At 30.4% G+C, this 17,182-nt stretch overlaps 1 protein-coding gene across 1 annotated transcript in view; it reads right to left on the bottom strand.

Annotated features, from left to right (window-relative positions):
- Positions 1 to 17,182, bottom strand: part of LOC127729744 (citron Rho-interacting kinase-like) — a 71,152-nt gene that overhangs the window by 36,259 nt on the left and 17,711 nt on the right. The window contains 9 exon segments of the mRNA XM_052237613.1: positions 356 to 436; positions 754 to 879; positions 1,931 to 2,086; positions 7,592 to 7,699; positions 8,805 to 8,930; positions 9,542 to 9,704; positions 9,930 to 10,057; positions 10,482 to 10,779; positions 11,295 to 11,475. Coding sequence (XP_052093573.1) covers positions 356 to 436; positions 754 to 879; positions 1,931 to 2,086; positions 7,592 to 7,699; positions 8,805 to 8,930; positions 9,542 to 9,704; positions 9,930 to 10,057; positions 10,482 to 10,779; positions 11,295 to 11,475 — 1,367 coding nt within the window.

Below are 17,182 nucleotides of genomic sequence, written 5' to 3'. Positions count from 1 at the left end.
CTAAGAAGTGTGTAAAGTTTTAAGCAATAATCATAAATTGTTTTTGAGATACGGCGCGACATGTGAAAAAAAACACACACCTGTTTTAGTTACTAAGTCCCATAACTCAAAAAAGTTTTAATCTTATTTTCACCAAAAAGTATACAGATCTTTTGACCATCATAAGAAACAACTATGTTAAGTTTCATGAAATTTGGATAAGTCATTCTCAAGTTACGGTGCGACATGTTTACGCCGGACAGACAGATGGACGGACAGACAGACAGACAGACAGACGGACGCCGGACATTTGTATAACATAATACGTCCCGTCAAAAATTTGACGGGCATATAAAAAGTGGTCACTTTTGTTTACCTTGACCTGTTTCTGTAGAGCATCCTCCTTTTTAGCTGTATCTTCTGATTCCATGTACAGCTGAATACTTTCTTGTAAACTCTGAAACAATATTTATGATATTTGTCACCTTAAATGTGATATGGGGAAATAATGAACAAGTATCTGTGGAATGCATAAATAAAAATAAAGATATTTTTGCACTATAAATTTGTAAGAAACTTTTTTCGAAGCAATTGAAAAGATGGCGGCCACAACTTTTGAAGGACTGGGATTATAAAGTAAAATGAAATTTCAAATTTAATGGATAAAAGCTTAAATTAATAGTGTGAGTTCGAGTAAATTATGTGGACATGAATTTGGCAGATTATGCTTCTTTAACTTTTTCTTTTTTCAAAAAATGTATTTATCATACTTACCCTGATTTTGTTCTTAAGTTCATTAATTTCCTCCTGATAAACTTTAACTTGTTCTAAGAGGTTGTCTTTAGTTTGACTTGAGACATTTGCTCTATGTCTCAACATCTCTATTTCAGAATGTAATTTCTATAAAAAAAAGTTATTTGTTCATTATTTTTCATGTTTTTTTTATAAACGTAAATCAAGATCAGCTTTTTTTTCAATTATCACTGGTAAGAAATGTATGTGTGTTACAGCATATATACTTGAGCATGTGCAAGGAGTAATGAAATTAAGTTTGCTTCTTTGCTAGGTGAATCATTAAATTAATATTATCAATGTTTATTACCCCTTGAAAGGGTAAAAACAGATATTAATAGCCAATAAAAGTATTAGAGATGTAACAAAAGGAGGATTTAAACATCTGTTTGATTATTTATTTTTATATAGGATCACTTAAAAAACAAGCAAACTTAAGTTATATGCCCTATGTACACACTCAAGTAATTCAGCTGTAAAAATGAGTCAAATGCTGTTTTGTCATTAATCTGTACTATCTTTAACATAGAAATGCATTTGTTATGCCTTTTGAGAAAAACTATTTGGATGAACTTTCTTAAACACAAAATATCAGGAATATGATAGTCATTCTCCAGCTGTTCTTCAAGTCTTTGCAGTAAATCTTTCTTGTAATTGTATATATGTGTCTTGCTTGTGATTATAGTTGATCCAGGCAAGACATATATGCTCAGAACACTGCTTGTTTAAGAACTGTATCTTACAATCCTTTCTTTTACATTTGTCAACTAAAATTTATGAGTATATATATTTATCTAATATATTATATAGCTGCGACTTAATTTTCCTACTCCAGTGGTTAGACGACTTATTTTTAAGTACTGTAAATTCAAAAATTATTGCCAGGTTTTTATTATGGCAAATAATGCAACTGGGCTAAAATCCCAATAATAAGAAACTCGCATTCTGATATCTAATACATATATTTGTATGCAGATTTTTCTGTAATTGCAATGATAAATCTCACATTTTTGTTCTTTCTTCAAAAACTGCAATAATAAATGCACGCAATAATTTCTGAATTTACGCTACACTTTTTTCAGAAAAATAAGCATGTCAGCAAAATTCCTCTGTAATACTGAAAAAATGCCTTTACAGTCTTGGGTCTATTTTGATTTACCTGATTTTGTTCTTGGAACTCCTCTTCTTTTTCCCTGAAAAGATCAGCTTCAGAAGAGTGCTTCTGAATTAAACTTGTTAGTTCCTCTATCCTTTTCCTACTTTTTCCATCAGATTTCCTGTTTCTTGACTTGGTGTGAAACAAAACACGTAATTCCTGTAACAGATATAATACATGTAATACTGACTTTGTCTTCAACTTCATAAACATGGGAAAATGACAACTAGTTTTTTTAAAGTCCAGTGGCAATGACAAAATAATAAATAGCCAGATACAATAATAGGTACACAAATCTAAAAACAAAGTTTTGTCTCCAAAGACTCAAAGCATAAAATGTAATACTACCCCCAAATAATAGAAGTTATCTCAATATATTCCATGAGTTTTTTGGGGTGAGCCATTAACAAGGTATTCTTCTTAAAAATATATGTATTTGAATGCAGGCAATATAAAAGCGTACTACAGGGTTGGGCCAAAGCCATGCATGTAAGATAAAAATGATACAAATATTCAAGAATTTAATGCTAATAGATAAATTATAGTATGCCAGTCCAGTGGAATTGCTTCTATGAGAGTAGGTTTGCTTTGTTTTAAAAACTGTAAAAACAATAGGACCACAATTTTTAAATCAATTCAATAAATAAATCTCTTTTTAGCTCAGTATTTCTTTCTTGTGAATATTATAAATAATCAACATGTTCAGTTAGAAATATTATCAAAACAAGAATGCATGCCTTGTCATGCTAAGCATACCCCCACTCGTAATTCAATGTATCAGAAAACATGGAGTAGATGTCTGAAAGATAAGAGAAAAGCTCACTCATTTCAAAATATTACTGTCAAACATTTGCTCAAATATTGAGTCGTTCTGTTCTGTTCTTTTCCATTTGTTTGATGTGTTTGAGCTTTTAATTTTGCCATTTGTTAAAGGACTTTCCGTTTTGACTTTTCCCTGGAGTTCGGTATATTTGTTATTTTACTTTTTTCTGACAGAATAGTGTGACCACAATATTTGTTGGATGAACAGGCGCTAGGTGAAAGCCTCCTACCCTAGGAGTGGGATGATAATAATTTTTGAAATAAATCCAACTTCATTCAAAACTTCATCATAACTATCTAGTTAATTTTTCTTGTAATACATTATACGTAGATTGCATTTTTCTTTACGTCGTTAAAAGTCCTGAATAGGCATGAAATATTTGCCACTGGACATTAAGAAAACTACAATCAGTCAATCTTCTGTAACGATTTAAAAAATATGCAATGATTTTGTTACCTTTTAATATCTAATATTATGAAAAGCATATCTTTCATATATTGATTTCTAAGAAAAGAGGGATAAATCAATGTGTACTAGTACTGCATAGAACCTGCCAATCAAGACACAAATATTCAAACTTATTCTCTGAAATTCCATTAGAGGTAGTAAAATAAAGCTAAAAAAAATATTTCAAAGACATATCTTTTAGTAAACAAAAATATCCTTGTTTTCGAAGACAAATTGAAGATTGAACATACAAAATTAAAAATTATTTTGATATGCTCTTAGTAAGTTCTTGTGAACTAATAAAGGAGACATTAGGTATATGACAATGAGGCTTGCAACCTTCAAAAACACAGAAATAAAAACACACCTAAAGACCAACATTAGGTCTAGTTTATAACAGGCCTTACAATTGACCAACTTCATAAACTTGGTCTGTTTTTAATAGTTCTGTCAATAAGCTTTTTCATTATAAAATAAACCCAAAATTTTGCACCCCTCTACCAGCGAAAACTTTACACAAACCAACACTGATAGTATAGAGTGAGGACCATGTCAATTGAGTTTTTCACCTATAAATATGACCAGAGAACAGATTGTCATCAGTCAGGGGCATTACTTAAACAAGTAATTTTTAAAATTACCTATACAAGTAATGTTGAAAACAAGGCTATTTTAAATATACTTATATAAGTAACTTTTCTAAATATTCTTTTTATAGGTGTCCTTTCATACAGATTTAACTACCTTTAACAAATTTTCACAGTCATCTGGTTATTTTCCCCATGAAATATAAAAACTAATCCTCCTGACACACTAATTGCCTTTCTGACACACTTATTTTTCATTTCCACGCTTTTTGGGTCAAATATTGGTCTTATGGGACTATTAAAATATCATTTTCCTTGAAAATCTTGAAGGTAGACAGATATAAATAGATAGACACTTGTGATTTAATTAAGACTTGAAGTTATTTATAATTTGTAACCCGATACAATTACCTATGTTCCTTAAATAATTGTAATTTATACTAATTCTTTCAAAGAAGTATAAAATAACTTATTCAAGTAATATTTTTGTCATTATTTTTAAAGTAACCTTTTATCTCTATACTCCTCTCAAATTTAATAAATTCTTATTCTATGAAATAAAATGATGTAAAATTTCATGACAACTGCATCTAGTCCATGCTTTTATTGAAATTTAAAATAACTCTATTGAGTAATTTAATAATTTTCAAAAACAAAAATCACCTATATAAGTAACTAAAAACAATAACTTGTTTAAGAAACGCCCCTGACTGGTCATCAATGCTACATTTACACAATCACACCACGACTATAAACAATGTGTACAAATTATAGATACACGTAGTTATTTTAAACATGAAATTCTACTTTCTAGTACTAACATAATACAGATACCTCATATTCCTGGGTAAAAATAATTTAAGCAATATATTTTTAAGCTGTTGGTTTAAAAGAATTTAACCAATCTGGAAAATATGCACACAAAATATAGTGTACACAAAGTGACGTGCATATTGTCAATGTGTGTACAAAGAATATATTAAATTTGGAATTGTACAAAATGGGTACCCTCTAGCAAAAAAGCTGTTCAAAATTGAGTAAGTTTCAATATCTGGAAAATTAGCAGCAAATAGTTGACAAGTGAACAAAAAGTGAGTTGTATTATCTTCAATGTACAAACATTTTAAAAAGCTTGAGAGATGATTACACAAAACTTTTCTAACCTGCCAAACTTCATGCAACCTTCCAAACATGTGACAAAAATTACTGTTTTTCTGTTCTTGTGATCACACAATGACTTTCTTATTCTGGCATCAAAGCAAATATCACCACCACAAATATACTGAATATATATGAGATTCTCTATTTTCTAATTCTGGTTATAAATGGTATGGATATTTGTTCTTTAATAAAATTCTTACTTTGAAATAATCAACAACAAAAAAGAAAGGTAAACAATGATAGGCTTTTAGATGTCTGATATACTATCTGAACTTCCAATCCTTAATTCTATAAAAATATAAATAAACTGTTCTCACAGAGATATGTCTCGCCTTTTTGTAATTTTGATAATGCAAATGTTGAAATTAAAATAGCAATACTTTAACATGTAAGTTATGCAAATATTCAAAGTCGATGAACCATGACTGAAGGTACATGACTAAACAATCTCCATGGAATGAGATGTGCCAGTGCTTATACAACTGCATACCAAATACCTTTGACTTATTATATGTCATTCCCTTTAAACAAACCTAAACACAAACATTAACTTATAAACTATGTAAAAGTTTCAAAGTCAATGAACCATGATCAAGGGTAGGGCTATATAATCTCCATGGAAACGATACTTGCAAATGCCAATAAATTTGCATACCAAATATCATTGACTTAACATTAGCAGTTCATCTTAAACTGATCTAATCACAAACTAATACATGTAAACTAAGCAAAAGTTTCAAAGTAAATAGACCATGACTGAGGGGGCAGGGCCAAATATTCTCCATGGAAATGAGATGTGCTAATGCTTATACAACTGAACACCAATTAACATTAGCCTACCACTAATGGTTCCCCTTGAACTGACCTAATCACAAACTAATACATGTTAACTTAGCAAAATTTTCAAAGTCTATAGACCATGACTAAGGGGGCAGAGCCAAATAATCTCCATGGAAATGAGATATGCCTTTGCTTATACAACTGCATACCAAATATCATTGACCTACCACTAGTGGTTCCCCATAAATTGACCTAATCACAAACTAATACATGTAAACTATGAAAAGTTTCAAAGTCAATAGACCTTGACTGAGGGGGCGGGGCCAAATAATCCCCATGGTAATGAGATGTGCCAATGCTAATACAACTGCATACCAAATATCATTGACTTACCACTAGTGGTTCACCATGAACTAGACCTAATCACAAACTAATACATTGTTGACGCCGCAGTCGCCGACACCGGAAACAGCATACCTATGTCTTGCTTTTTGACTCCGTCAAGGCGAGACAAAAATTGAAAGTCTTAAAACACCTTCTTAAATATACAGAAAACTGACACTTCAAACATGATATTTCTTTAGATCATGAAATTTATTCATGTCTGAAAAAATATAAAATAAGGAGATGTGGTATGATTGCCAATGAGACAACTATCCACCAGAGTTCAAGGTCATCATACAGCTTTCAAGAAGTTATATTTCTCCTAAATTATTGGAACTTTGTACTAATTTCATAAAATTTCTGTTTGTTAAAAAACTTTCAAAACAAATATAAACATAAGTTGACACACTTATTTGCTTTGCCCTTCTGGCCTGTATAGATGATAATTTGCATGCCCAAGAAATTTATTAAAGATCCTTTAAATGTAGCATGATTTGAAACAATATGTGATATAATAATTGTAGTGTCTAAAAACTGTAGAAAAAAAGAACTGTTCATGCTGTAAGCAGTATATTGATTGGTTCCTTTACCTGCAGTTTAATAGATGCTTCAATGGATATATTACAGACCTCTATCATATCAACCTAACAAAAACATACACAATGCTTTACTTAAACTTGGAACTATATTTCTGATAACTGCAGGTGACAGAACTAATTTTGTCTTCAGTTAGAATTCAATGTTTTTGTTTTTGTAGGAATTTTGTTGTTGATGGTAGATTTTTGATAGACTCAGTCTGATTATTTAGAGCTTGCCAGTCTTTGTATATATTGTTTTTGTTGATTCCTCATGTACTCATAACCAACATCTTTTATTCAATTCAAAAGAAGACACCATATTTTCCAGCTTCAGAGGATTTTATTTTTAATTCTGACACCATAATTTTATTATTGATACTAAAGACTTTTACAAGAAACCCAAAACACACTTTCTTATTTTTTGGGGGGTAATGGATGCCATTTAGAGAAAGGGAGAATCAATTATACTGTTCAAAATTAACCATTATATACATAAACACATATATTTTTACATGTTCTATATCTATAATATTTCTACATAGGTACGAGTTCTTAAATTTTTTGTCCTTAAAAATAGGACAAGTCAATTCTAAGGAAACAAGAATGTGTCCATAGTACACGGATGCCCTACTCGCACTATCATTTTCTATGTTCAGTGGACCGTGAAATTGGGGTCAAAACTCTAATTTGGCATTAAAATTAGAAAGATCAAATCATAGGGAACATGTGTACTAAGTTTCAAGTTGATTGAACTTCAACTTCATCAAAAACTACCTTGACCAAAACCTTTAACCTGAAGCGGGACAGAGGGACGAACGGACGCACAGACCAAAAAACATAATGCCCCTAGGTGGGGCATAAAAACTAATAAAAGACAGAGAGAAATATTTTCTATTATACTAACCACTTTATCAACTTCTTGGCAATCCTGTAATTTACTCAAAAGATACTGCTCTCGTTCCATAAACTCTTTTTCTTGAACTTCAAAAGCCTCAACTAAATCGTCCATTTCCTGTCAAAGATACAAGTGTTGAGGTAATATCCTGAGTACATGAGTTCTTTATACCATGTCAACTGACAAATAAAACTGCATGTTAACATTTCAGTTTAAATGATCTGAATAAATTAAGGGGTTATCAGATTAATTTTTGCTGTCTAAATCACTGAAGTTTGAGTGGTGTCCGTCAATAAACAAGAAAAATTACAATTTTGCAGCATGACATCTTTTCCAACATTACACTTGTTTTAGTTATTTTTAATCATTTTCCTCTAAAATTGATTTCTAATGAAAAAAAATCAATTGACCCACTAATATTTTCAGATCATTAAAACAGAAATGTTTACAACAATAATTCTGGTGAGAAATCTAAGAGAAGTCACAATTTAAAAGAGACAAAACTGCCTTTTTTTACTGTTCTTTACGTACTTTTAATACATTTTTAGAAATATTTCTTTTTACCGACTGTATCTCTAATGTATAAATGCTACATATATCAATATTTCTATATTCAGATGTTGTTCAACATGTTCTAAATGCATACAAAATTTCATAAAAGTCCAAAAGTCAGCCCTACTATATATACATTGCCTTTAATCAGACAATATTCTAAAGCATTTTTGTACTGAGGGCTGTTACATAATAACATATGCAAGACCCAGGTAAGGCATTTTGAAATCTCCATTTATGTGTCCATTACAGTGAAAATCCTAAAATTGCCAAAAAAAGGTGGTTACCCAATTTAGAAAGTACTTTCCTGCGTACCATGTATGTTTAAATAAAACTATCATTACAACAAAACAAAGGTTTGAACTTATTTTACACAAAAGCTTTCCAAAAAATAATTGTTATATCAAAATTGCACAAGCTTAGCTTAAATAAGTCTCATAAAGTCTCATAAATTATGCTGTTTTACCTTGAACAACTTCGTTTAAAAACAATCTTTAACAGTAACTTCTTTAATAATCTCTATGTAAATAGATGTGACAACATTCAGGTAAAAAAGTTTACATGTGACATGTAAGGTGTAAAACAACAAAATTTGTAAACAGTATTACAGACAAATAAAACACAAATATATATGTTTTATTTGCTTCTGGTTAAATATCTGTATACAAACCTGTAATTTATTGTTAAGTTCTGCTATTTCAATATTTTTGTCTTCCAGTTGACTTCTCCATGTATCTTCCCTAGTTTCTAGTAATGTCAAATCCCTCTTTTGGTCATCTCTAGATTTTCTTCTTTCCTGAAACAAAAGATTTTGAATATCATATCAAAGATTTTCTATCTAGGATTTCCCAACAAAAGAATACATTGGGAAAAGCAGAAAATATTCTACCATGAATAAATTTATTTTTAACAGCAAATAAGATGTTATTAGGTAAACAGCTAGGTTCTATAAAAATGTGTAATTTTTTACAAGAAAAAAGTCATACAACCTTTGAAACAAGAATAGTGAAAGTTTTTGAAAGTTTGCTTTTTAAAAACTACATTTCCTAATGTAGATGTGTATCCATAAAATTCTCTTCCCCAAATTTGTACATAGCATAATGGTTACTTGTACACATTACAAGCCCCTTTGAATGGAAACGGAAGGATATGGTAACATAAAAAAAATCTTTCATACACATGACCAAACCTAAAACAAGGAAACAGCTGTTTAATTGCTACCTTAAAAATCACAGTGAATACTTAAACGAAGTACAAAATCTCAGACTTTCCATTATACAATGGCTCCTACCTCTAGTTTGTGGGGAATTCTTTGCTGGACATCAAAATGCTACATCTTTGTTTTTTTAAATGTGAATGGAAAACATCTTGTTCTTATCTACAGACAGAATATTTCTGTGTATATACCTTGTCTAAACGACTCTGTAACCTATCTATTTGTTTTTTGTTCTGGATAAGCTGTTCTTTGTTTAACTTTAGCTGCTTATCTCTGTCAGCAATCTTCTTCAACATTTTCTTCTTTTCTTTTTCTAACTCTGCTACCAAGTCTTGTAGTTCTTCTACTTGTGACCTGTGGGAGAAAATAATGTATTTTATTATGGTACAGACATAGAGAAATACTTCAGGACTTACAAACACAATGAAAGATATATGCAATTTTCATAATAGTCAATTAAAAAATTTCCAAATTTCAAATGATTTTTAAAGTTACCGAAAAAATACTCAGTCAAATACAGGAAGAATCAGTGAAGAATTCCCTTGTTGCATGAATGATGCAAATCATATTTGAAAATACCTTAGGATTTCTTCCTCGATTTGTAGAACTTCTGAATTCATATCTTTTATTTCTTCATACAATTTGTAGGCTCTATTTTCCAGAATTTCTTTTTCCTCTACAACTTTATCATATCTGTCCTTTAAATTCTAAAATAATAGCATACAGTTCATCAAAAAAATTAGTAATTTTTTTAATAATTCAAAAGAAACCTTTTCTGTCATTTAATCTTAAATTTATACTCTAGCAGATGATGTTACACAACATACAAAGCTAAATTCAATATATCTAATTAAATACAAAAATGTTTTTTTTTTCTTGATTAGAAAGGGCAACAATATTTATATTTACAGTTTTGTGTAGGTCTTTTATATTTGTTTACATTCTTTGATACATGTTTGTTACCTTATGTCTTAAAAGCATCCTCCCATATCATTTCTTATGAAACTTACAGTTGGTCCACTTGTTTTCTCTACATAATTTACCCAATTCATGTAAATAATATTCAATTTCTTAACACACAAAAATTATGTGAAAGTTTTTCCCATTAATTTTGACAGTTGATAAACTCACATTAGCTTTTGTAATGTAAGACTGCAGTTCATTCTCCAAAGCATCTTTCTCTACTGTAACCTTCATCAATTCCTCATCCTTCTCATGGTAGGACACTCTCCATTTATCTACCTCTGACTGTAAGGAGCACTCCTTCTCTTCTAGCTGGTGGTATTTTCTTTTCAGACCATGTAATTCATTTATTTTTACCGTAAGTGTGACTTCCAAATTACGAGGTGGAGTACTACAGCTGGAGTCTGCACAAGATGAGGTTGTAGTTGAGTCAGCATCACTAAAACTTTCTGAATGTATCTTGATCCTAAAATGAAAAAAACCTTTAGAGCATCAATACTTTCCATGTAGTATTTCATTGCTTTATACTGAAGACTATTTTGTAGATTTGATAAAATTCATTTTGGAAGGTAACAAGGTAAGCAGAGTTTTTCGGTTTCTCCCAAAAGAAAATTTTCTTGAAAACATTTATACACCAAAAAATTAAAATCTACTTGCCTTTTCAACATCAACATTCTATTACTTTCTGACATTTTTTAAGTCTGCTTTAACCCAATAAAATACAAAAATAAAGAATATGTGTCCATGTGAACTGTAAAACCTGGGTCAAAACCGTAATTTGGCTTATATTGTTAAAGTTCATATTATGAACAGGTGTACTAAGTTTTAAGTTGATGTGACAATAACTTCATGGTAATCTACCTTAACCAAAAAGTTTAACCTTATACTTAAGGGACGAATGGACGGACACAGACTGGAGAATATTATGCCCCCTACTATCGAAGGCAGGGCTTAAAATGAGACGGTGCCTTCTTTACATACCCAGAATCTTCTTCTTTTGCATTCCTGACATAGGTAAATCCAACAAAAGGCAAGTCTTTGCCACTAAAATCTCTGGTCTCATTGTATTCATCAAATGCTGGCTGGTATTTAACTCTCTCAAACTCGTCAAAGTTTGATGTATCATCTAAACTAGACAAATGTGGTACAAAGGGTGGTGTGTCTGAAATTGGAAATCACACATTTTCAAAATAAAAGTGGCTGCCATGAAATGTTTCAATAGACCAATTAAAATTAGGTGTTCAAATCTTTCCAGTTCACCACATACTATGGATTCATTAATATACGTCGGGTACCGATTTTAGTGGATTTCTTGGGACAGGGTTTAAGCTAGGATTTTGAGGGCTTTAGTCACTTTTGCGTTGGACCTAGGATATATATTACTATCTATACATTTTGTCAGACTTTGAAGGACTTATGCATACTAGGCAGTTACTGCATGATTTGACTGATGTGGCACTTTAATACGAAGATTAGGATATAAGATCTAGAAATCTAGTTCACAATTTCACTTCAGTTAGTTTCAGGGTACATTCCTAATCAGAAAAAGTTGGGATCCATTAATGGCATTATATTTAAAACCAGGAATCACAGCATAAATGAACTTGTAAGGACTATTTCACTGCATTATTCATACTCATTATCCATAAAAACGTTTTAAAGCAATATTTAGAATTAATTCTATAAAGTTGGAACCAAGGATTTGTACAAATCCATTATTGGAACAATTCTAATGACTTTAAATTGTAAATTTATCATGAATAGATCATGTTTACTTTCGATTTCCAAATGAAATGAAAACGGGAAGTGACAAGTGGATAATAAATTCAGAATGAATCTGGATTCATCTACGGATTGGTTCGTGTTTAAAAAAGGCAGGAAATTATCATTTTTTAAATAAAATTTGCTAAATAAGAACTATATTTGTCTCTCTCGTTTAGTTTGATACTTAATTATTTCGTATTATACGTTTTAGTGTCTTTAAATTCATAAGAATATTTCCGCGCATGCGCAGTTCATCGTAAAGGAAGCACCTGTTTGACTCGTGAAAACACTTCTGAATGTTATGAATAAAGTTCTATTTTTTTACTCGAAATTGTCGAAAGTTTTTGATTAAAAGTTATATCAAATATGACGAAAATACGTTCATTTGACGAAACTACCATAAGCGAACTGTAAATTGTGATCATTTGATAAATATTGAAATTTAAATGCGAACTGTCCGATTGAAAACTCAAATGACGAAACTACGACAAACGAACTACAAATTGTGCTCGTTTGATAAATATTGAAATTGAAATTCTGACTGACTGATTTTACTGAGGAAAATAATAATGATGATCAATTATGAGGTTGATGAATAATTAACGGATTAGTGACCCATCCAATGCCGATAAGCGGATTATCTGTAATCACAACTTAAAACACCTGTTGTAAATGTTAATTAGTTGAGGGTCATAAACTTGTCAGAAACAGAACGAACAGTCATAATTTAACAGGGTTTCTTAGTAAAATGTTCCTTTGAACCACGGCATCAAAATGCTGTAACAAGTTTAAGGTTTAACTTAATTTTTGTTCTTTAAATTATATTTCTATCAGTGAAATAAAGAAATTGACAATACTTTTGCATCTATTCAGAAGTGCAGAAGAAATTCGATCATTGATTTTTTCTTAGAATTTTGGCGGAGCGTCCCTGGAACATTCCTTGATTGATTGCAAAAGAAAAAAATGGGGGTCCATGTGCTTGTTTTTTCAATAAAAGCAATAAACCTTGATTTTTAATGGCAGACGGGACGTTTGCCAATAAGGCACTAAATTACGTTGAAATAAGTTTTAATCGCAACAACGTCGTGAAATCTTTTCCGTCGTTCCAGACTACGCTGTCAAGTTCAGTGGTATCGTCAAGGTTTTTTTTTTTCGAAATCAATGATATTTATCATCAATATTTATACAGATAGTTACTCGTAAAGTAGCATAAAATATTTGCCAAACTTTATGAATTGTTACGAAACTTGGATGGAAAAAGTATTTTAGTAAATTACTTTTAAAAAAAAAATGACCAGAAACAAAAAAAAAATAAATCTAAAAAAAAATAATTTGCATCTCTGTCCGAGATTAGTCCTACATTTCATGTAGACAACACAGCTTGAGCATAGTTTTAATTATTCAAAAAGCCCCGACATGACAAAATGTGAAACAATTATAAATTACAAAAAAAAGAAAATGGGATAATATAAAAATAAGGACATTTGGTATGAGATAACTTTATCAATCATAGTTCAAATGACGAAGATAAACACAATTCGACACACAAAAAAGCTACATTTATTTCGTAATTGTCTCAATATATATAGTCTATTGCGGTGTAGTATAACATTTCATAGGAAGTACAGCAGTCGATATTAGAGCATACCATTGCATGATTCTGTATCAATAGATAGGTTACCTTAGCTTGTATTCAGGCAGGGGTATTTTTTATTACGGTACATATAGTTATTGACTTATTTGTCTGTATTATACCTCCAATCTAGGATTGGGTGCAACACCATTGTTTGTCTGTCCGTCCGGTGGTCCAACAAATTTTTGTTTCTTATCTGATAAACTGCCTTACGGAAAGACTTTGTATTTTGTCGGTAGCTTAATGACAGTGAGTTGCAACTTGTAAACACTTTTCTTGTCTGTCAGATACCTAATTCCGGTGTGCCGATACTTCGATTGTTTTCTCTCAATATGTACATAGGGGATAAGCTTAGCGCATGAACCGGTGCATTTTTGCTTTGGTCTGTAATACGTATGGGGCTCATAACTGTGTTTACTTAACTGAGAGTTATTCTTCATACACATATAAATATTCCACTGGGTTAGTTCTAAAAATGCCGTTAAACTTTTTAATGTACCTATTGAAAGTCAGGAACAGTATGAGGCGTTGTCTTTATTTCTTATGTTATTTTAACATTTTGTTGATAGTCTGTTTATTTTATCTGTACAATTGTCATACAATTTAGTGCTTGCCAAATGGTGTATATATAGATACTATATTATGGTCAAGATAGTACGTTGAATTATTTATTGGGCTTTTTGTGTAGTTGGGTTTCTGTCTCCTCAACGTATTATTTTATTTACATATCTTTTATTCATTTCCTATATGAAATAAAACACATACAAAACTATGACTGTGGATTTGATTTTATTTTCACATTTTAAATAAATACTGTTGACTTCATTACTAATGAATAAATATTACAATTTTCGTAATATAGTCAATTTTTTTAGCAGGTACCTTTTTCAAATTCGCGCAATCGGATTATGACGTCAGTGGATTTTTCTGCAAATGTGACTATATCTAAAGCGACGTCGCAAAATGTAATCATTCTTTTAAGAAAAGTCGCGAAATTACAACGTTCTGATAACAACATCGCAAAAACAACACGAAAAGTTTTGAAAACGTTATTATCTGCCCTTGCTACTGTATCGTATGCCCTTAAGCCCCCAATATAGATGATTAACATATTTTGACAAAATAATCTAAATCAGTCAAAAGATTTTCGGATAATAATTTTAGATAATAAACGAATCTTTAAATTTTTAACCCTTATACATAGTATTGTCCAGTTGTCAGTGAAACAAGAAATAACTATTCAGGTGTTTTCAGTTTCAGTTTTCAGATGGATATGTTGTGTGTTTCTTCATATGTCCCTTCAAATTTTTCATTTTGGATTTTTATTCGCAGTGTTTGAAATCTATTGGAATCAATTTGCATAAAATATTGGGATTTGTTTTATTTGAATTCAATTCTTAGATGCATTTAATTTTGCTTCTTAAAATGTGATTTTAAATGGATTGTCATGAATGTATCAAGGAGGAAATAATTCATTCAAAATGTTTTGTATGGCTTTCACATCATGATGTACATGTAAAAGCCAAAATAATTTGGGAGCATACTTGCAGTGTTTTTCTTTGAAATCTATTAGGAGCTTTGTGCATAAAAATACTGTGTTCACTCAAGGAAATTCACTTTTTATAAGACAGGATTTAAGTTAAAAAAAAGTAGGAGAACCTGTTTAAATGGGATATATATCATGGAAATGAAATAAAATGTGAATACAGTGGATATAGTCGAATCTTAAGTGATAAAGTGAATAATAAAAGTAAAATATTCCAAAAAATTCATTACGTGAGGATAAAAATTTTTAATGTGATATTGGAAATAATCATTATAAAATTCTGGATCTAATATTGTTAAATTGGGACATATATCATGGGAAATGAAATAAAAAACTGAACACTGTGGACATATCATGGAAAATGAAATAAAAATCTGAATACTGTGGATATAGTAAAATCAAGTGATATAGTGAAAAATAGAAATAAAATATTCCAAAAAATTTGTAAAGTGAGGATTATTTATTTTGAATGTGATATAGGAAATGATCAAAAATTACAAAATTCTGGATCTAATATAAACTCTCTGCACCTGTTTAATTGGAATATATATCATAGGAAATTTTACAGAATACTGTGGATATAGAATAAAAAATCTAGTAATATAGTGAAAAATGTAAGAAAATATTCCAAAAAGTTAATAGAATTAGGAATATAGTTTAAAATTACTTCAAATAGTATTACTTCAAATAGTGAAAACTGGAATACTGGATGGGATATCAAATATCAGTGTTAATAAATAAACCAGTTTATTCATAACTATTATTTTTGATATTTCACTATGCATGAACACTTTGTACAAGACTCATGGCAATAAGTATTGAACAAATGTCTAAACGAAGGAATGCACACATTTGATCTGGTGTTTTTTAATCTTGGAAAATTATGGAAATTATGAAATAATTAAGATTTCCGAGAGAGTAAAAAATAAATCTTTTGAGTTAACTCCCATTAGAAAAAGCGAATGAGATAAAAGAGGTCTTTTTCAACAATATAAAAGAAATCCAAGCACTCATAGTATTTGAATATGAAAACATTAAGAGGAAATGTAGTGCATTATATGACATGCAAGTTAATACCCCACAAGAAAAAAAACACATATATATTCTTGTTCTGGCTTCCTCTCTCTTGAAATTTGAAATGACAGTAAAATAAAAATCTCTCCTTTTTCTTCTAAAAGTTGTGTTTCTTTGGAAATTGTATGGCCAATTACTTCAAGGAATACATTCATTTCAATGAAAAAGACTGTAATAACAATGTGTTTTCCCTTTACTTATTTTAGGATTCTCTAAAGGAAAACATGTGGAAATGAAATTAAAAAAAAATTCAGCAGTCTTTAGCATATTAGAACATGGAATAATTTTGCATATTGTGTCTAGCTTTTTTCATACCATATATACTTATTTAAACTGTAGGCATGTTATGTTATTTTACAAAGATAAAACTTGAAACCTAAATGCCACATGGATAAGTTTTGAAAATCAGTTACAATTAAACAGGTATAGTGATAGGACAGGATCAAGGTAGACTGTAAATGCATGAGTGATTACCTATTGTCAACTCTTAACAATACCAACTGGTCAATTTAAATGTCCCAATTGTATTGTCAATTTTACAATCTGGTTGAACAATAGGTAAAGGTAAACAGCAACACCTATAGTCAAGTCACAGTAAATCACTGGAAAAGGTTGACAAGGATTATTTTTATTACACTGCACTTGCTTCATATTAACAACCTTCGACTGACGCAATGAGCTAAACTGCTTAATAACCAGTTGATCAGTTTGTAGAGGTAAATTCAAACAGCAATTGTGTAAAACACTACTGCAGTTCATGTATCATTTCTACTTGGAATTTTATATATAAAATTAAGAAAGATGTGGTATGAATGCCAATGAGACAACTCCCCTACAGAGACCAGATGAAGA

This window comes from Mytilus californianus, unplaced genomic scaffold (assembly GCF_021869535.1).
Source record: "Mytilus californianus isolate M0D057914Y unplaced genomic scaffold, xbMytCali1.0.p SCAF_2, whole genome shotgun sequence".
NCBI classification, from domain to species: Eukaryota; Metazoa; Mollusca; class Bivalvia; order Mytilida; family Mytilidae; genus Mytilus; species Mytilus californianus.
The sequence above is the reverse complement of the archived record's forward strand: the minus strand, read 5'-3'. Positions and strand labels throughout refer to the sequence as shown.